This window comes from Argentina anserina, chromosome 3 (genome assembly GCF_933775445.1).
Source record: "Argentina anserina chromosome 3, drPotAnse1.1, whole genome shotgun sequence".
NCBI lineage: Eukaryota > Viridiplantae > Streptophyta > Magnoliopsida > Rosales > Rosaceae > Argentina > Argentina anserina.
Genome location: NC_065874.1, coordinates 9,934,181 through 9,954,537, shown reverse-complemented (window position 1 = coordinate 9,954,537; position 20,357 = coordinate 9,934,181). Strand labels below are relative to the sequence as shown.

General features: G+C 36.9%; 2 protein-coding genes across 4 annotated transcripts; both read right to left on the bottom strand.

The window, feature by feature from the left end:
• Window positions 1-2,678: 2,678 nt before the first annotated feature.
• Window positions 2,679-6,551, bottom strand: LOC126785826 (cytochrome P450 72A397-like). Its single transcript, XM_050511476.1, has 5 exons — window positions 6,227-6,551; window positions 5,700-5,920; window positions 4,007-4,254; window positions 3,480-3,870; window positions 2,679-3,284 (listed from the first exon to the last, which is right to left on the bottom strand). Exons 1-5 carry the CDS (start codon window positions 6,513-6,515, stop codon window positions 2,862-2,864), a joined length of 1,572 nt encoding a protein of 523 aa, XP_050367433.1. The 5' UTR covers window positions 6,516-6,551; the 3' UTR covers window positions 2,679-2,861.
• Window positions 6,552-7,087: 536 nt separating this feature from the next.
• On the bottom strand, window positions 7,088-20,338 carry LOC126789217 (cytochrome P450 72A397-like). Of its 3 annotated transcripts, none has more exons than XM_050515311.1 (5): window positions 19,959-20,318; window positions 19,541-19,758; window positions 19,046-19,293; window positions 18,574-18,952; window positions 7,088-7,745 (listed from the first exon to the last, which is right to left on the bottom strand). In XM_050515311.1, the coding sequence occupies exons 1-5, from the start codon at window positions 20,245-20,247 to the stop codon at window positions 7,323-7,325; spliced, it is 1,557 nt and encodes a 518-aa protein (XP_050371268.1). In that variant the 5' UTR covers window positions 20,248-20,318; the 3' UTR covers window positions 7,088-7,322. The 3 variants fall into 3 exon arrangements, with proteins under 3 accessions (XP_050371268.1, XP_050371267.1, XP_050371266.1); XM_050515310.1 differs by lacking the exons at window positions 18,574-18,952; window positions 19,046-19,293 and adding exons at window positions 7,922-8,300; window positions 8,406-8,653 and having other exon boundaries at window positions 19,959-20,272; XM_050515309.1 differs by lacking the exon at window positions 7,088-7,745 and adding an exon at window positions 17,860-18,414 and having other exon boundaries at window positions 19,959-20,338.
• Window positions 20,339-20,357: the final 19 nt, after the last annotated feature.

The following is a 20,357-nucleotide window of genomic DNA, read 5'->3' as shown; positions in this document are numbered from 1 at the left end:
CTGGCGTGCCTCTCACCGCCAACCCCCAGAGTGCCGCAGGGACCTCCGCAGTCGACCCCGAGGTCGACGCACCTCCTCGCAACGCCGTGAGCCTCTGCACTTCAACCCGAGACCGCGAGCTTCGTCGCCACCATCAGCATCACCTCCGGCGACGCACGAGCACGGAGGAGGGCATCTCGACGCCTATCCTTGCCTTGGTGCCCTCTGCCTTCAACTTGGAGGTCAAACCCCATCGATCCGAGTTCTTCCCGAAGAGTTGAAATACCACCGGCGATCCGAGCCTTTCTGATGCCAAATCAGAGGTTTTAGCTTCGATCAAGGTATGAATGGATGTGATTATTGGTTGGTTGTGATTGTTATTGAATTTTTTGCTTGATTGGAGGAAGATCGGAGGTGTAGGAGGAGGAGGGGTTACCGCCGCCTAAAGGCGGCGCGTGGGGGTGTGTGGGTTAGTTTAGGAGGGGTCTGAGATCGTGGGAAGGAAGAGGAGGAGGAGGGGAAGAGTTTTGGGGCGGAGGTGGCGTGATACGCTCCGGTGCCGGAGTAGGCGCGTGCGACCACGCGTGGCGCGTGTACCCCACGCGCCGCCACGTGCGGCGGCGCGTGAACAGTGTTTCCGAAAGGGTAATTTTGTAATTTACTTTTACGTACGGTAAATGTAAAAAGGTGATTTACGTACGGTAAATGTAAATTTTATTTACGTAAGGTAAATGTATATGTAAATTACTTTTAGTAAAGGTAAAAAGTAATTTTGGAAGGGTAATTCAGTAATTATTATTTACTGAGACAGTACATACATTTAAATAGTATTTATACGTATAGAAATACGTAAACAGTATGCACTCGTACAGAGATACGTATTGGATGTGTATTTGTACAGTAATACATGAATAGTAACTACGTGAATAGTACACAGTGAACAGTAAATTCGTAAAACCAAAAATTGCTGAAAAGTAACCGATTATTATTTTTTCGGCATTTAAAGGTTTACGAAACGTTTCTAAATTCTTTTCTTATCTTTTCAAGGTTATCGATAAATCAAGGAAATGAATTATCTTCGGAAATTGTGGAATTACGCTTGAGTCGATAAGGTGAGTAAAATCTCACATATTTACGAATCTACCATTTTGGTGATTTCAAGATTTTTGCAAGAGTTTTAAATATTGGAATACGACATATATACGATATAGTGGATTACATATATATTGTATAAATGGTAATAAGTACATATATATATAGTTTGCTATATTATATACTGTTATGAATTCATTGGAATTGGTCATTTCGATGATGAGAATTATATGACGAGCATGTGATTTAATTTGTACAATATGAGGTGTGATTATTGTACGTGATTTTAATATGGTGTTTGTTAAATGTTTTGTCTTCGGACGTGTTTATGAATTATGACATGTATATGATATAGTGGATTATATATATATATTGTATAAATGGTAAATAAGTACATATATATAGTTTGTTATATAATATACTGTTATGATTTTATCGTGATGATGTCATTTTGATGACAAGATTTGATCGAGCATGCGATTTTGATTTGTACAATATGATGTGAGATTATTGTACGTGATTTTAACATGAAGATTGTTAAAATGTTGATTTGTCTTCGGACTTGATTTTTGTACAATATGATGTGAGATTATTGTACATGTTTGGCAAGTCGGAACCTAGCCTTTGGCCGGGCGAAAGTTACGATACAGTTAGAGCTCTAGTCTGTTTGCCGGAGTACTGCATGTGAGGTAACTGGTGGTTATCGGCTCATGAGTACTCATATTGTTTTGGATGTTGGGTAGCAGATGGTTACCCAATATCGGCGGTGTACTACGTGAGGGGTAACAGATGTGTACTAGCGTTCATTAGTACCCGTATTATAAATGTTTTGGGTAACGAGAAGGGTTGCCCGATTTCTCATGAGCACTTTCATTTCATATATTTTTGGGACAACCAGATGGGCCGTCCATTGACTCATGAGGACATTTATATTTGTTGATTTTGATTTTTCGTATATATTGATATGCGAATTATATTTTCATTTTACTCATACGAGCTATAAGCTTACCGGGTTTGTGTTTATAATCCCAGTGCACCAATTCGATGGTGTAGTGGATAATCCTGCATGTGTTGATTAGTAGAGACTGAGTGACGACTCCGGAGACTCGAAGTCGTTCGTATCCTGCTTGTGGTGAGGTTTCTAGCGTGGATTTGTGTGTGAGAATTGGTGTGGATTTATTTGTGAGTTTTGTGAGAGATTGTGAGGATTATTACATTTCCATCTTATGTAATGTTGAATTATAAATTTGGTTTGTAATAATTGGTTTTCTGAGTTGTATTGAGAACTCAGTAATGATCCGCTGTGCATTTAAAACGATTTCGATTATTTGAGATTTGTTTTGGTGTTTCTCGACTTTGAAATTTTGAGTTTTCTACTCGAAATTTTAGGATCATTACATCATATCATCAAAATTTTACTAAGAGTCATGTGTAACGTACTTCTGGTGCTAGTGGCGTGTTTACTTTGCTGTGTTGTTGTTTTCCATTAGTCGTAATTCTCTCAGACTTTTGTGCCTCTTTGAATGCAATTTACTCTTGACCAAAAAGAAAAAAAAAGTGTAAATGTGTAATATATAATAAATATCTATCCCTACATGCAAATTCACGAGTACATATTTATAAACATGATAGAAATTTATTTTATATTACATATCTGTATAATACATAACAAATATGTATCCCTATATACAGGTTCACGAGTACAAACTTATAAGCATGATAGAAATTTATTATATATATATATATATAAGTTTTGTATGATAATTTTTTTTTCTTTAAACTAAAATTCGTTAACGCTTTTGTAGAATGATAGGAACACCATACTGTGGTATAATCATAGGTGCAGTAGGAGCATGAGCATAAGACGGAGAAAGTTGAAAGGTAAAGTGTTGCAAAATCAATGCTATGGCCAATTTTGCCTCTGTTAGAGCAAAATTCTGTCCAATGCAAATTTGAGGACCGCCCCCGAAAGAGATGAATGAGAATGGACTCTTTGTAGCCTTAGAAATTCCTTCTGAAAACCTCTCTGGCTTGAACTCGCTTGCATCATCACCCCATAGTTCCTTGTCCCGGTGAATGAGCAGTGTTGATAAGCCAACTTCGACGCCAGCAGGTAGTGAGAGTTTTCCGAGTTGTACGGTCTTGTTTGTGGTTCTAAAAAGAATAACAAGTGCCGGGTACAATCGAAGAACTTCAAATAAGATCATGGATACCTACGGGAATTTCAAGTCATGGTTAAATTCATCCCAAGTAAATTTCATCTAAATCATGGTACAGTCAACAAAAATGTGAGAACATCAATACTTGTTGCGGGTACTGTTTTCATGTAATTTATCTAAGAGACGTATTTCATGTAATTAATAGCTGAATTCAATTTTAATGGAGGCGTATATGGTGCATGTACTTACAACTTTAAGGCGAGTCAGGCCATCAAAGTCTGGTTTATTGCTTCCAAAGACTTGCAGCACCTCTTGTCTTGCTCGATCTTGCCAAGTCTGATTATGACCAAGTAAAACCACTGTCCAAACCAGCAATACTGAAGTGGTCGCTTGCCCTGCATGGTAAAAAAGCTTACACTCCCCAATCACGTCTTCAACGCTCATCCCTACATTTTTTTCGTTCTTCCCATGTTCCTGAATCTCCCTCAAGTTCGACTCCATAAGTGCACCTAATAAGTCATCTTTGGTTGCTTCACCTGCGTTAATGGCCTGCTCTCTTTTATTTATAATACCCTTGAGTAAACCATTTAGTTCTTTGTTAATTTGCCTCATCCTAATGTTCATCTTAGTTGGCAGAAACCTATGAAGAAAGACAGTTGTAATCAGAAAGTGGAAGTACGAAGGAGACCGAAGGATCGGAGCCCATTTTTAGTTCAATTTTTGTTTTTTTGAAGTATTTTAGTTCAACTTTTAAGGAAGTTGGAATGGTCAATTACCTCTGTCCTGGAATGTAAACACTCTGCAAGCTTTTTATTGTATGTGTTGTTTGCTCTTTTAGGAGTTTAAATATTTTTCTTCCTTCTTCATAGCTACTTCCAAATGCTGTTCGAGAAATTGCGTCGGCCGTCAAAATCTGAAGAGAAGGCCAGACATCCAACTCACATGATGAACCCTGTTCTGAGACCAAGCTCTCCCACTCCTTAATCATCTCATCGCAACTTTGATGAAAAGCCGGTAACATACGCTAGTGCAAAAACCACAACAGATATTAATACTACTAAGACAAGTATATATATATATATATATATGAAACACTTGGGGTCTAAGTACTTAAAATTGATTAATCCAAATTTTATTGAGATAATTAGACATAAACTCAATTTTAAAGCCCCCACTTAAATCTAAACCCACACGCAAAATGTTTTTTAATCTAAACCCAAATTAATTATTTTAACATAATATTTTTATAAAAAATATTTTTCATTTAGAATGGTTTCAGTTTTTTACCCTCTAGGTTGAGAAATTGAAATTCCTCCTTAAAATTAGTTATGACCAACTTTCTAATTTAGTTAACATTTAATTATATTTATCATAAATGAAAATTGCAATTTAATTTTGGAGAAATTTGAGAAAATCTGGTATTAACATTAATTTAGAGAAATTATAGAATATATAAGAGTGAAACATATGTATGATTGAATGAATTTTGATTTTTTTTTTCTTATTTAAGATGATTAATTACTTGAATTTGTCATAATGAGCCTTAAATTTTGCCTTAGTTTTTGTTTCTCCATCTCTTAACGTCTATTTAGCATCCTATCACTTTATGTTATCAAATATTTTTTCATATACTTGGAAGATACTTTTCATTCTACCACATATTCAGCATATTGAAAGCACATATTATAAATCAAAACAACCATACACTCTACAATTTAAAAGAATATAATGAAATCCCTATAATTGCCTAATTCCAACACTATGGATACAGATCTCACTACATACTAACAACAATTATTCACTTTACGTATATCTGTTAAATAAATGCAAATCTTGTTATCTACTAAGTAGATTTTAATGCTCTATAGAATAGAACTTATTACCTCAACCTTAGATGCATAACAAAACCACACATACTCTACATATACAAATCCAAACCAAATTGTGAAACCCACCTACTCAACAGAAATATAAATCCTACAAATCTCAACCAATACACAAGTAACCATATGAATCCTCTCACATATTTAGCAGACTTAAGAAAAAACATACATATTTCGGTACTCCACTGAACAATAAGGATTATGCTTTTTACTGTTACATAGGTTCTTCATATTTAGCAAACACACACACTGAAAACATAGAATAACAAAAATACATACTCTAAAGAAGTACTTTGGTAAGAGATTTAGAGGAATTTCAAAAATGAAGGGATTTCAAGGTGAACGGATTAATATAAAGTGATGAGATATTAGATTGAAGCTACAACTAAGCAATTCAGAAACATATCAAATGTATTTTTACCAGTGACAAAGAAAATAATTTTCATCAAGAACAAGTTTTATTTCTTATAGCAAATTTTTTTTATTTCTTATTCAATCTAACTGAAAGAGTTTTAAGAGTGAGTTTAAATTAAAAAGGGCGTTGATTTTTGGGTCTATAGTCAATTACCCCAATATTATTTGATACCTTCAGTTTCTCTACATGGAATGTTGGGTTGATAATTCTTCTGTGTTTAACCCATTTTTCATCTTCATAGCTTGAAATTCCAGATATTAGCATCTTGATAAGTGGATTTGATGCTGCTGGCCTCCGGAAATCTTCCTGTTTTGTCAACACATCTTTTACATCTTCAGGATCCATAATGTTTACCCTTGGTGTGGGGCCCATCCAAACAAAAGAGTTTTTACCTACAGGAAAACACAACTTAAAGAGTTAAAGACTTTATTTAACTGACATCACTGTAAAGTGTTTCATTTCAATTCTAAAACATCCATGGAAGTTATCCTTTGATACTAATCTGTACAGGAATCGCAGGATTAATTTTCATATTTGATTCTCGATCGATTACACTAAGCTTATAACAGAAGCCTCATAAAATGAATATGATGTCTTTAAAACTGCAAGAGTTACTTTCAACAGATAGATCGAAACAAACATACATACATACATACAGACATCTGCAGAAAGCTTGATCATAAGCCCTATATGCATACCGTAAATTTTCACGGTTTGATCGAGGAAAGGAAGGAATCGTGATACTATGTCATGGGAACTTGAGAGGGTCATGGGTTTGGATTTTGCTTGTGTGAGCATGACAGAGTTTTCCTTCATGTCTCCATGAAAGAATCTGTAGGAGTTGCCTTTAAGGCCTTGCTCCCTCAAACATCTTTCCAGCTTCTTAGGCTTCAGCCATAACCAATCCAGCACACTCCATGCCCATCTTACTATTATGCTAACAAACACAAGGCTCAGTGCTACCCAACTAGCCACTGCTACTTCCATATTTGACAGAAAGAAAGACAGAATCAGATAATGAGATACAGGACACTCTGTTTGTGTAGTAATATAGCACTTAAATTGAAGAGCTAATTGACCCTTTCGAATGGAGGAAAATGCCTTGCTCCTTCCGCTGTCTGTATCAACCAGCATTTTGCACGTGTGTTGATACACTTCTTTTTATTTTTTTGTTTGACAAAACTAAATAGATAAGTTCTAAGATTATGAAATTACTTAGATATTCGATACTATAAACCTTGGTTTAGATTCAGTCTGTTCAGTGACATATAAGAGTTGGCATCATGAAGATAAGACATCCCTTTCGTTTGATAGAAAATAATTTATTCGTTCTATGAGTATAAGGCTTTAAGCGTCACAAATAAAATGAGTATAATTTGCAGCATTTATGGTGAACAGTATTGCGATTCATAGTAATCCACCATAAGTATGATTCTACCTATTTGACTCAAACTTTAATTTGAGGTAAGGAGACATACATCATGGATCGCTTTGTTGATTTATTCATCTACTAAAGATTCACGTGGCAATTAAGAAAATTAACATCTAAGGACTCGTGCTATCATTTTCAACATTAATTTGATTATTTTAAGAAGAAAATGATTGTTTACATGAAATGCATTAACAAAAATCCCTTGTTTTTCAAGCTAGACATACAACAGAGTACAATATATGAAATCGAGAGAACCAAAGCAAAATACATGTAATCAGTATAATTGCATGCATGCTTACAACTCAAAATGACATACTTAAACTCAAAATCATTTCACACCATTTTTTGAGTGACACAACACCTTAACGCATATGTAAAACGATAAGAGCACCGTGTTGTGGTCTGATCATAGGTGAGGAAGGAGCATGAGCATAAGATGGAGAAAGCTCAAAGTTAAAGTGTTGCAAGATCAATGATAAGGCCAACTTGGCTTCCAACATAGCAAAATTGTGTCCAACACAAATTCGAGGACCCGCTCCAAAAGGGAAGAATGATAGTGGGTTTCTTGTTGCCTTGGAAACTCCATCTGAAAACCTTTCAGGATTGAACTCGTTTGCATCATCACCCCACAGTTCTTTGTCACGGTGAATGAGCAGTGCAGGTAAGCTGACTTGGACTCCAGCCGGTAGTGATAATTTTCCGAGTTGTGTTTTCTTGCCAATGGTTCGATTCATCACAACCAATGCAGGGTACAATCGAAGAACTTCAAGTAATATCATGGTTACCTAAGCGAAGACCAAACAAGCTAAAGTTACATCATACATAGTAATGATAGTATTACAATTAACAATGATGTTTGATCATCGATCCCTTTTTGTCCAGGAAAATGTCCTAAATTCTTGTAGCTAGCACAATTTAAAGAAAACTTTGAAGTAAAAATGTATTTGTATTGTGTACTTACAACTTTTAGGTGATTTAGTCCATCAAAGTCTGGCTTGTTGCTTCCAAAGACTTGCAAAACCTCTTCCCTTGCCCGATCTTGCCAGTTCTGATTCTGTCCAAGTAAAATCATTGTCCATACCAGCAATACTGAAGTAGTCTCTTGCCCGGCAAAGTAGAATAGCTTACATTCCTCAATTACATCCTCATCACTCATTCCAACACTCCCATCTCCCCGGATGCCCTTGAATTTTGACTCCATAAGTGCACCTAATAAGTCATCTTTAGAGGCTTCATCTGCCTCAATGGCCTTCTCTCTTTCATTTATTATAACTTCAAGTAAACCTTTTACTTCTTTGTCAATTTGCTTCATCCTCTTGTTTTTCTTAGTTGGAAGGAACCTAGAAGTAAAAACAGTTACAATGAGAAAGTAAAGGCATGAATGGCATGATGAAGGAGAAGACCAAATTTTCGAGCAATTTACAGAGGGAAATTTTGTTTCTTACCTCCATCCTGGAATGTAAACACTTTGTAAGGAACTTATTACAAGCATTGCTTGCTCTTTAAGGAGTTCAAATATTTTCCTTCCTTCCTGATAGCTACTTCCAAATGCAGTTCGAGAAATCACATCAGCTGTCAAGTGTTGTAGAGATGGCCAAACATCTAACATACATGATGAGCCCTCTTTGGATGCCAATCTCTCCCATTCCTTTATCATCTCATCGCAACTTTCGTAAAAAGCGGGTAACATTTTCTGCAAACACCACAGGTCAGAATATATAACAAAATACTGGTCACTCATTATATTTTTAGTCTTGACAGTTTACATATTTTGTTTTCTGTAACGACCCCAAAATTTCAAGTATAAAAACTCAAAATTTCAAAGCCGTTAAACACTAAACAATTTCAATGGAATCGAAATCATTTAAAATGCACAGCGGATCATTACTGAGTTCATAATACAACTCAGAAAAAAAAAACCAATTATTACAACCCAAATTTATAATTAAACATTACATAAGATGAGTAATAATCCTCACAAACTCTCACAAAACTCACAAATAACTCCACTCAAATTCTCACACACACAAATCCACGCTAGAAACCTCACCACAAGCAGGATACGAACGACTTCGAGGTCTCCAGAGTCGTCCCTCAACCACCACTAATCTACACCTGTGGAAGTATCTCCTACACCATTGAATTGGTGCACCGGGATTGTAAACACAAACCCGGTAAGCTTTACAGCTCGTATGAGTAAAATGAAAATATATGACTCGCATATCAATATATTCGAAAATCCAGAAATCAAACGAATATAAATGCACTCATGAGTCAATGGACGGCCCATCTGGTCGTCCCAAAGAAATATGAAATAAAACGCTCATGAAAAATTAAGTAACCCTTCTGGTTACCCAAATGCATTTATATTACGGGTACCAAGAACGCTGGTACACATCTGTTACCCCTCTCGTAATACATCGCCGATATTGGATAGCCACCCGCTACCCAACATCCAAAACAATCTGAGTACCCATGAGCAGATAACCACCCGTTACCTCACATGCAGTACTATGGCAGACAGACTAGAGCTCTAACTGTATCGTAACTTTCGCCCGGCCAAAGGCTAGGTTTCGACTTGCCAAACACGTACAGTAATCTCACATCATATTGTACCAAACATCAGGTCCGAAGACAAATCACATTTTAACAATCTCAATGTTAAAATCACGTACAATGATCTCACATCATATTGTACAAATCAAAATCACATGCTCGATATATCTTGTCATCAAAATGACATTATCACAATAAAATCATAACAGTAAATTATATAGCAAACTATATATATATATATATATGTATTTATTTACCATTTATACAATGCATATATATAATCCATTATATCATATACATGTCATAATTTATAAACACGTCCGAAGACAAAACGTTTAACAAACCCCATATTAAAATCACATGCTCGTCATAGAAATGACCTATTTCAAATGAATTCATAACAGTATACATTATAGCAAACCATATATATATGTACTTATTACCATTTATACAATATATATATAATCCACTATATTGTATACATGTCGTATTTCAATATTTAAAACTCTTGCAAAAATCTTGGAATCACCGCAAGGGCAGATTCGTAAATATGTGAGATTTTACTCACCTTATCGACTCGAGCGTAATTCCACAATTTCCGAAGATAATTCATTTCCTTGCTTTATCGATCACCTTGAAAAGATAAGAAAAGAATTTAGAAACGTTTCGTAAACCTTTAAATGCCGAAACAGTAATAATCGGTTACTGTTCAGCAATTTTCGGTTTTACGAATTTGCTGTTCACCATTCACTGTTACTGTTCACTATTCACTATTCCGTATTTACTATTTGTGCATTACGGTACAAATACACATCCAATACGTATCTCTGTACGAGTACATACTGTTTACGTATTTTTGTACGTATAAATACTATTCAAATGTACGTACTGTCTCAGTAAATAATAATTACCGAATTACCCTTCCAAAATTACTTTTTACCTTTACTAAAAGTAATTTACATTTACCGTACGTAAATAAAATTTACATTTACATTTCCCGTACGTAAATAAATTACAAAATTACCCTTCCGGAAACACTGTTCACGCAGCCGCACGTGGCGGCGCGTGGGGTGCACGCGCCACCTCCGGCAGGCCGCGCGTGGCGCTCATGCGCCACTCACTGTGGCAGCGCGTGGGGCCCACGCGCCGACACCAACCACGGCGAGCATCACGCCACCGCCGGGTCCAAACTCTTCTCCTCCTCCTCCTCTTCCTTCCCACAACCTCAGACTCCTCCTAAACTAACCCAAACACCCCCACGCGCCGCCTCTAGGCGGCGGTAACCCTCTCCTCCATTCTCCTCCGATTTCTCCACAATCAATCCAGAATCCAACAAACAACATCACATCCATTCTAATCGATCATCTCTTACCTCAAAAGGACGCAGGACCGTCGTGAGGCCCACCGGAGCACCTGCGAGTATAGCTGAAGTCGAAATGCGTGGAGGATCGGCGAGTCGAGCTCCCTTCTATCGTCGATGGCTTCGGAGGCAAGGTGAGGCGAGGGCGAGCTATCCTCCGAGGACATGCATCGTCGGGGGTGGAATTGGTGGCGTCGAGTTGCAGGTGGGCTGCGGTGCATCGGTGTGGCGAACGACGACGAGAGAGGATGCGACCTTCTCGGGGTTTGGCAAGGAGAACCGTGCGAAGCTTTTGCGAGGAGCAGTGTGTGACACGGACCACGAATCGGCGAGATCGCCGGCGTGGGAGGAAAGGGTCGGAGAGAGAGAGTCGCGAAGGGAGAGAGAGAGAGGAAAGGGAGGCGCGATTTCAAAGAGAGAATAGGGTTTCTGAAAATGGAAACCCTATTCTGATTAATTTCCTTTTATACCCCTTTCCAAATCGGAAACTAACTTCTATCGTTAATAACTTTTACGTACATCGTCTGATTAGAACGCGTCACATATCCACGAACTCGTATCGACGAGCCCTACAACTTTCGTGAAGAAAGTTTTCGCAACCGAGCGACTGAATAAAAGTCGATATATATACGTTGCGGAAAGTAACGTTTTTCTAATTAAACGTTCCGAGAACGTTTCCGTTTTTCGTTTCGTAACATCGCAAACAATCACATTCGTTTTAATTGAATTTCACAACTTTTAAGAATTCAATCAAATCAAATATTGTTTTGAAAATTAGGGTTATTACATTTTCAATTTCAACCGATCACTCCATGTAGTCCTAATTTTTGACTAATTTCTCCATTTTTTGTCATTCCGTCCAAAATAGATGTTAACTTTCTTCTAATTTCCTCAAATATCCTTGAGTGTCATTTTATTATGAGAAAATTAGAGAACACCCAAAAATAGGAGACACCTTTTAATATAAACCCACACCTTTAATTTACACCTAATAGACTATATGTTTGTAATCAATATTTTTGTCAAGTCTAATTTGCCCTTTAGACATATAGAAAGCTAAAACTTAGTATCTATTCATTTAATTTGAAATTTTTAACTGAATTTAAATCTTATTAACTCTATCACAATCAATTTCATCCATTAATTTAGCATTTTGGTGTCCTGAGTGTATATATATATACTCATTACAAAACTATTACATCTGTAACCAAAGTCTATAGTTTTTGTTCTCTTTTAGTATGTATATTCTTCCTAATATTATCGCACAAGAAAAATGAGAGAATTTGATATGAAGATGGAGAGATATGCTCTGAAGAAATGATGAGGGCAACTATGCATATGGTACTTCTCGCCATTTCTCCAAGTGATAGTTGAAGAAAGGTTTTGAATGAAAAGAGAATGATACAAGACATGTCAAGGATTCCACGAACATATTTACATTTTGTGTTTCTTATCATAAGGTACATATTTTGTTCTTAGTTTACTTTGTCTTATATTTAGGTATATTTTTTCATTGATCTTTTAAACAAATCTCTAGTAGATAACACTAATAAATCACACAACTATGCTAGGTATCTAAACCAATATACATTTTGAAAAGGTATTAAAAAAACACAAAGGAATAGATAATTAACTTACATATATAATATAAATATGTAAGTTCCATATATAGTAGAATTTAGATAACTTACCAATTTAATATAGTATAACATAACATACCTATATGGATGACAAAAGTCTTTCACAAAGTTGAAACAACTTATTTTCAAAAATAACTTACATATATAGTAGAACTGTAATACCCCGATTTTTCGGGTTTGCGTTGTAAAAATTCTTGTAAGTCATTTAACTTTAGAATTGAATAAATCGCATTTTTTTTGCTTCTCGTCGATGTCAAAAGAAACAAACCCTGACTTCGGAAATTTAAAAGTTAAAAACGTTACGTTTCCGCAACACAGGAGTCGACTTTTACTCCGTCGCTCGTCTCCGAAAATTTCATTCACGAAAGTTACAGAACTCGTCGATACGAGTTCATGGACACGTCACACACCTTAATCGAACGTCGTATATAGAAGCTATCATTGACAGAAGTTGGTTTGTGATTTTGGAAAAAGTATAAAAAAGATTTTTAGGAAACTAGAGTTTCCTAAAATAGAAACCCTTCATTTTCTCTCTCTTTTCCCCGCAGCCTCTCCCTCTCGACCCCGACTCTCTCTCCCTTTAGAAAATCTCTCTCGGCGATCTCGCCTCACCGGCCGCCGTGGCCCTCACTACCGACCCCAAAGGCATCGGCGGTCCTCAACAGCAATTGTTGGGCTCGACACGCCACCCCTTGAAGAATTTGTAGTAACCACCGCCGTTCAAGCATCTTCTCCGGTGACACCAGAGCACGGGGCTAGCTCATCTTCGCCGATCCTCACCACCGGTGCAACCTGCAAGCCACGACATTCAAGCTTCTCCGGCGACTTCCCGGTAGTTCTATGGTTCAATATAGGTATGGAAATGTTTTGAATCGATTGATATGCATGATTGTGTGAAGTTTGTGGCGATTTGTGGAGTTTTCGAGGAGGAGGGGGAGAGATCGTACTGCCACCTAGGACGGCGCGTGAGGGCGAGTGAGTAGGGCAAGAGACGGCATTAGGCCGTGCAATGGTGGAGGAGATGAGAAGAGGGAGTTTTGGGGGGTGGTGGGCAAGCCATGCACGTCAGTTTGGGCAGCGCGTAAGCCCTACGCGCGGTTGCCGGAGGTGGCGCGTGAACCACAAATGCCGCCACGTGCGGCGGCGCATGAACAGTGTTTCCAAACAATAAATTTTTGTAAAAATTAATTTATGTACAGTAATTGTAAAAGTAATTTTCTAAATAGTAAATCGGTGATTAGTATTTACTGGAACAGTAATTACAATGAAACAGTACATTGGTGTACAGTAATACGTAAACATTATGTACATGAACAGTAATGCGTGAACAATATTTATGTGAACAGTAATTACGTAAAAACCGTAAATTGCTGAACAGTAAACGGTAGTACTAATTCGGCATTTGAGGTTTTTACGTAACGTTTCTAACCACTTTATTATACAACTAGATGATCGACAAAACAAGTGAAGGATATACTCTTGGCGGTGATTCATAATTACGTTCTTTTTTTTTAAGACCGAATGATGACATGTATATGAGATAGTGGGTTGTGTATGTGTAAAAATGGTAAATATGATACATATATACGGGTTGCTATATTATATACTGTCATATTCTTATTTCCAAATGAGTCTTATTAGAACTTGAGTTCCTTGATCTAGTACAGGGAGAGATGACCGTCTGGGAGTATGAGGCCCGTTTTTCACAATTGTATCGGTTTGTCAGACCAATGTTTGCGACCTCCTTGGTCAGAAATTCCTACAAGAAATTAAGTAAGAGTACAAGACCATCATATCAGCACTTTGTCTGTCTAACAAGGAATTGATGCATGAGAGTGCCCTGAATTTGGAACAAGCAAATAAGACTCGAGGAGGAGATGTGAAAGTTAGGGATACTCGAGGAAAATGGAAGGCAATCAGTTCAGACAGTGGATCTGCATGACCAAAAGGTGGATCTTGGAAGAGGCAAAGAACCTATTACCAGACTCCAGCTAAGGCGGCATCTCCATCTGTTAGGGATCACCAGTTAGGCAATTAGCAACAGTAAAGTGTGGACTAGTGGGACCTTAGCAAGAGATTGCACCCGACCTCCGCAGGATAGATAAGAACATCATCAGAGGCAGTTACCTGCGGGCCAAACTAGAGTGTTTGCAGTGGGTCAGCGAGACACAGGAGTGGAAGGTACCTTATCTATATTTGATTACCTTGCTAGAGTACTGTTTGATATAGGAGTATCGCATTCTTGTATTGCTAGTTCAGTAATATAGATGATAGGATTGATTCCTACACCTCTTTGGAACTCTTTATGTGTCACTTCACCTCTTGGAGTGTCTCTCGAACTAGAGACAATTTGCAATGCTTGTCCTATTGTGATCGGAAGTAGAGAATTCTTTGCTTATTTGATAGTGATTCCGGACCACACCTATGATGTGATCCTAGGAATTGATTGGTTGAGGCCGCAACACGCATTGATTGATTGCTTTGACATGGTGGTGTTCTTACATAGGCCCGGAGAACTAGTGTTTTGTTATCGTTGCCTCAAGTCAGATAATGGCATGAGAGGTTTTGGGCGGCGGTGGGCAAGCCATGAGCGGCGCATGAGCGCCACGCGCTGCCACTGTGGGAAGGCGCGTGAGCGCCACACGCTGTCGCCGGAGGTGGCGCGTGAATCCCATGCGTCGCCATGTACGGCGGCGCGTGAACAATGTTTTTTTCAAAACAGTAATTTTTGTAAAAAGTGATTTATGTACGGTAAATGTAAAAAGTAATTTACGTATAGTAAATGTAAAAGTAATTTTACGTACAGTAAATATAAATGTAATTTATGTACAATAATTATAAAAGTAATTTTTGAAAGGTAAATCAGTGATTTGTATTTACTGACAGTATTTACTATGAATAGTATATTGGCGTACATGAATACGTAAACAATACGTATATGAAAAGTAATACGTAAAAAGTACATATATGAAAAGTAATACATAGACAAGATGTATTTGAACAGTAATACGTGAATTGTAATTACGTGAACAGTAATTTCGTAAAAACTGGAAATTACTGAACAGTAAAACATTATTAATGTTTCGGCATTTGTGGTTTTACGTAACGCTTCTAAATTCACTTCTTATATATTCTAGGTGATCGACGCAACAAGTAAAGGATTCGCTTGCAGAATTTTGGAAATTACACTCGGGAATATAAGGTGAGTAAAATCTCACAGTGGCGAATCTACCCTTAGCGGAGATTCATAATTACATTTATTTAAAAAGATTGAACTATGATATGTATATGATATAGTGGGTTGTCTATGTGTATAATTGGTAAAAATCGATACATATATATGAGTTGCTATATTATATACTGTCATATTCTCGTTTCCAAATAAGTTTATTTATGGCATTGATATTTATTTATTCGAGCATGTCACTTGCTTTGAACAATAACATGTGAGGATTGTTTTTGTACGTGATTTTTAACTTGAGTTATGTTAAAATGTTTTGTTATTTTCGGACATGTCTTCGGACGTGATTGACATGTCGGATCCTAGCATTGGCCGGGCAACAGTTACGATACTGTTAGAGCTCTAGTATGTCTGTCGGTGTACAGACATGAGAGGTAACATATGAGTTACCGACTTATGAGTACCCATATTTTTGGATATTGGGTAACGAGTGGTTGCCCAATGTCTGGCGGCGTACTACATGAGGGGTAACAGATGAGTACCAGGCGCTCATGAGTACCCGTATTATAAATGTATTTGGGTAAACAGATGGGTTGCCCGATTTCTCATGAGCACTTATATTTTCAGATATTATTGGACAACTAGATGGGTCGTCCAATGACTCATGAGTACATTTACAATTCCGGTGCACCTATTCGATGGTGTAGGGGATAGTTCTACAGGTGTGGATTAGCAGAATTGACGGACCACTCTGAAGACTTCGAAGTTTTTTTTCATTTATTTTGTTGTGAGGATTGCAAGGATTTTACATTTTCATTTGAAATAATGCTTGAATTTTAAGTTGGTTTTGTAATAATCCATTCGTATGAGTTGTACTATGAACTCAGAAATGATATGCTGTGACAATAAGATGATTTGATTTATTGAGATTGTTTTTGAGTTTTCATGACTTCGAACTTCGAGTTTTATACTCGAAAATTTCGGGGTCGTGAAAAATCACCATTGTAATTACCATTTATTTCTATTGTAAGCCTGACTCCTATATAAAGGGGATTATCAATGAGATGAGTAGACCATTCCATTTTCCCTACAACACTTATAACCCAAACACATCTTGCTAACCAAAACAGAATTTTTTTTTACCAAAAAGTCCTTCATATATTAAAAAAACCTTAGTGATAGTTCTAATCAACAAGGTTAGAACTAAATAAATATAATAAAATATTTATATTTTATAATAAACTTTTGAAACCGTAAAAACCCAGAAATAAATATAATATAATATAAAATAAAAATAGTGGTGGTTATCTAAAAAACTTTTCCCACTGCTTTGTAATATGGCTGGGATTGGTTCCAAAATACTGACTTTTTCCCGAAATTAGAAAAGAAAAAAGGTCCATATTTAACACTATTTTCTTCTAGAACTAGAAGGAACCGAACTACAAATATTGGGACGATTTCTGGGTTTTTATAGTTCCAAAAGTTCACTGTAATATATATTTATCTCTAAACCTAAAACAATAACTATATAAATATCAATTTAAAAATGCAAATACAGAACGTCAACAACCTCTCTAATATAATTATTCAATGATAAAAAATTAACATACTCAATTATTCAAAAAGAATTGTGAGAGAGACAGAAAGACTACAAACCTAGGATAATTTGGATTTTAGGGAGTAACAATATAATAGAGGAAGTGAGGGCGTAAGAATAACAAATATGATTTTTTTTTTAGTTTATATAGTGATTAGTAGAAGTCTAAGAAGTCAAGAAAAAAAAGTGATGAGAGAGGCGGAGATAAAATATGTTTCTTTTAGGAATTTTTCTTATATAGTTGTGAATGCTTAGTTCTAACGGTTCCAAAATTATTTTAAAAAATAAGAACCATAATCGAATCGAATCGGTGTTTCAGTGTGGTTCCACTAGAGTTAGTAATTTTTTTTAAAAAATTGAATCAAATCGACCATTTCAATATGGTTTTGACGGTTTTAAACGATTCTCGAATATAAAATCTCTAGCCTAATTTGTAACTTCTATTTATACAGTATGGTGTGTTTTGTGCTAGTATTACTGTTATGAGAAACCCATGTTACAATTGTACGGTTTTATACATGTCAAGCACTTTCGAAGCTAAATATACAAAATAGTAAATAGTATATAAAATCGAGAGAACCAAAGCACACGTACATTTAATTAGTTGAATATTATATATGCTTACAACTTACAAGGACGTACTTAAAAGTACGGAAATATTAACTGTTTCACATGATACCATTTAAGTGACAACACCGTAACGTTTCCGTAAAATGATAGGAGCACCATAGTGTGGTCGAATCATAGGATAGGAAGGAGCATGAGCGTAAGTTGGAGAAAGGTCCAAGTCAAAGTGTTGCAAGATCAATGATAAAGCCAACTTGGCTTCCATCATAGCAAAATTTTGTCCAATGCAAATTCGAGGACCACCTCCGAAAGGAAAAAATGATAGTGGGCTCTTTGTTGCCTTTAAAACTCCTTCTGCAAACCTCTCAGGATTGAACTCGTCTGCATCATCACCCCACATTTCTTTGTCACGGTGAATGAGCAGTGTTGGTAAGCCGACTTGGACTCCAGCCGGTAGTGATAGTTTCCCGAGTTGTGTTTTCTTGCCAGTGGTTCGAGTCATCACAACCAATGCTGGGTACAATCGAAGAACTTCTAGTAACACCATGTTTACCTAAGCAATCATACAGTCAAGGTATGTTATATAACTATTATGATCAACAATGATGTAAGAATTCATTATTCCCGTTTCTCGTATAAAGATATCGCGTGCAAATATACTATATAGATACCGTAACAATAGAAGTACATATCTACACACATGTGTACTTACAACTTTTAGGTGATTTAGTCCATCAAAGTCTGGCTTGTTGCTTCCACAGACTTGCAAAACCTCTTGCCTCGCTTGATCTTGCCAATTACGATTCTGGCAAAGTAATATTATTGTCCAAACCAGTAATATTGAAGCAGTCTCTTGCCCGCCAAAGTAAAATAGCTTACATTCCTCTATTACATCTTCATTACTCATCCCAAAGTTCCCATCTCCCTCAATGACCTTGAGTCTTGAATCCATAAGTGCTCCTAATAAGTCATCTTTAGTGGCTTCACCTGCCTCAATGGCCTTCTCTCTTTTATTTATTATACCTCCAAGTAAACCTTTTACCTCATTGTCAATTTGCTTCATCCTCCTGTTCCTCTTAGTTGGTAGAAACCTAGAAGAAACACAATTACAATGAGAAAGTAAATGCTTGATTGAACGAGATGAATAAAGCAACTTTAAGGGAATTATAATTTTTGACTTTCACCTGCATCCCGGAATGTAAACACTTTGTAAGGAACTTATTACCAACGTCCCTTGCTCTTTAAGGAGTTCAAATATTTTTCTTCCTTCCTGATAGCTACTTCCAAATGCTGTTCGAGAAATCACATCAGCTGTCAAGTGTTGTAGATATGGCCAAACATCCAACATGCATGATGAGCCCTCTTTGGATGCCAAGCTCTCCCATTCCTTAATCATCTCAACACAGCTTTTGTGAATGGCGGGTAACATTTTCTGCAAACACCACACATCAGCATATATTATTAACCTGGAAGTTGTTGCAATTGCACAAAATGATTATGCACTAGTCAGCTTAGAGAGGTGAGACATGTACCTACTATTTCATGGCTTTTTTTTTTCTTTTCATATGTAGCTCTTAATGGCATGGGGTTGATGTAATTAAATAAATTATTTCTACCAAATGAACTAAAAATTAGGATAGCAATTGAAGTATGACTGTTTAGTACAGTAGTACGTTTACCTTTAATTTCTCTACATGGAATGTTGGGTTGATAATCTTCCTGTGTTTCGCCCATTTCTCACCTTCATAGCTTGTAAGACCTGTTGCTAGCAACTTCGTAAGCGGGTTTCCTGTTGGCTTCCGGAATTCATCTAGTTTTGTGAAGACGTCTTGTATATCTTCAGGATTCATGACGGTCACCCTTGGTACGGGGCCATCCCAAGTAAAACAGTTCTTACCTATATATTGAGGATATATATAACTTAGTTCTTACCTATATACTTATCTATCACATGCACCTTAATTAAAAAATGAACTTCATGCATGCAGTAAAGCTTGCAACTTAACCACATTCATGTACGTAGTATAACCCATGTACTCTTTCCTGCATTGACTACAAATAATTGAGTTCAGGTTTAAGTTTAGAAAATTGGCATACCATAAGTCTTTACGGTTTGATCGAGAAAAGGGATGAGTCGTGGTGCTATGTCAAGGGAGGTAGAGAGGTTCATGGGTTTCGAGTTTGCATGTTGGAGGAGGATAGTGTCCTCTTTCAAGTCTCCATACAAGAACCTGTAGGGTTTTCCTCGAAGACCTTGCTCCCTCAAACACTTCTCTAGCTTCTTCGGCTTCAGCCAAACCCAATCCAGCACACCCCATGCCCATCTCACTATTATGCTAACAAGGACGAGGCTCAGCGCTACCCAACTAGCCACTGTCACTTCCATCTTTGACGCTCCTATATCTCTAATAACCTTGCTAAGCTATATGCCTATATATGACACACGATTCAGCTTATAAGACAGAGAGAGATGCCTTTGCTCCTTACTCTGTCCCC

Coding starts and splice junctions, on each gene's coding strand:
- LOC126789217 (XM_050515309.1), bottom strand. CDS start 20,247: ATGGAAGTGACAGTGGCTAGTTGGGTAGCGCTGAGCCTCGTCCTTGTT. Junction 19,294..19,540: donor TCCATGTAGAGAAATTAAAG/GTAAACGTACTA, acceptor TGGTGTTTGCAG/AAAATGTTACCCGCCATTCA. Junction 18,953..19,045: donor GTTTACATTCCGGGATGCAG/GTGAAAGTCAAA, acceptor TGTTTCTTCTAG/GTTTCTACCAACTAAGAGGA.
- LOC126785826 (XM_050511476.1), bottom strand. CDS start 6,515: ATGGAAGTAGCAGTGGCTAGTTGGGTAGCACTGAGCCTTGTGTTTGTT. Junction 4,255..5,699: donor TCCATGTAGAGAAACTGAAG/GTATCAAATAAT, acceptor TTTTTGCACTAG/CGTATGTTACCGGCTTTTCA. Junction 3,285..3,479: donor GCCTGACTCGCCTTAAAGTT/GTAAGTACATGC, acceptor AAATTCCCGTAG/GTATCCATGATCTTATTTGA.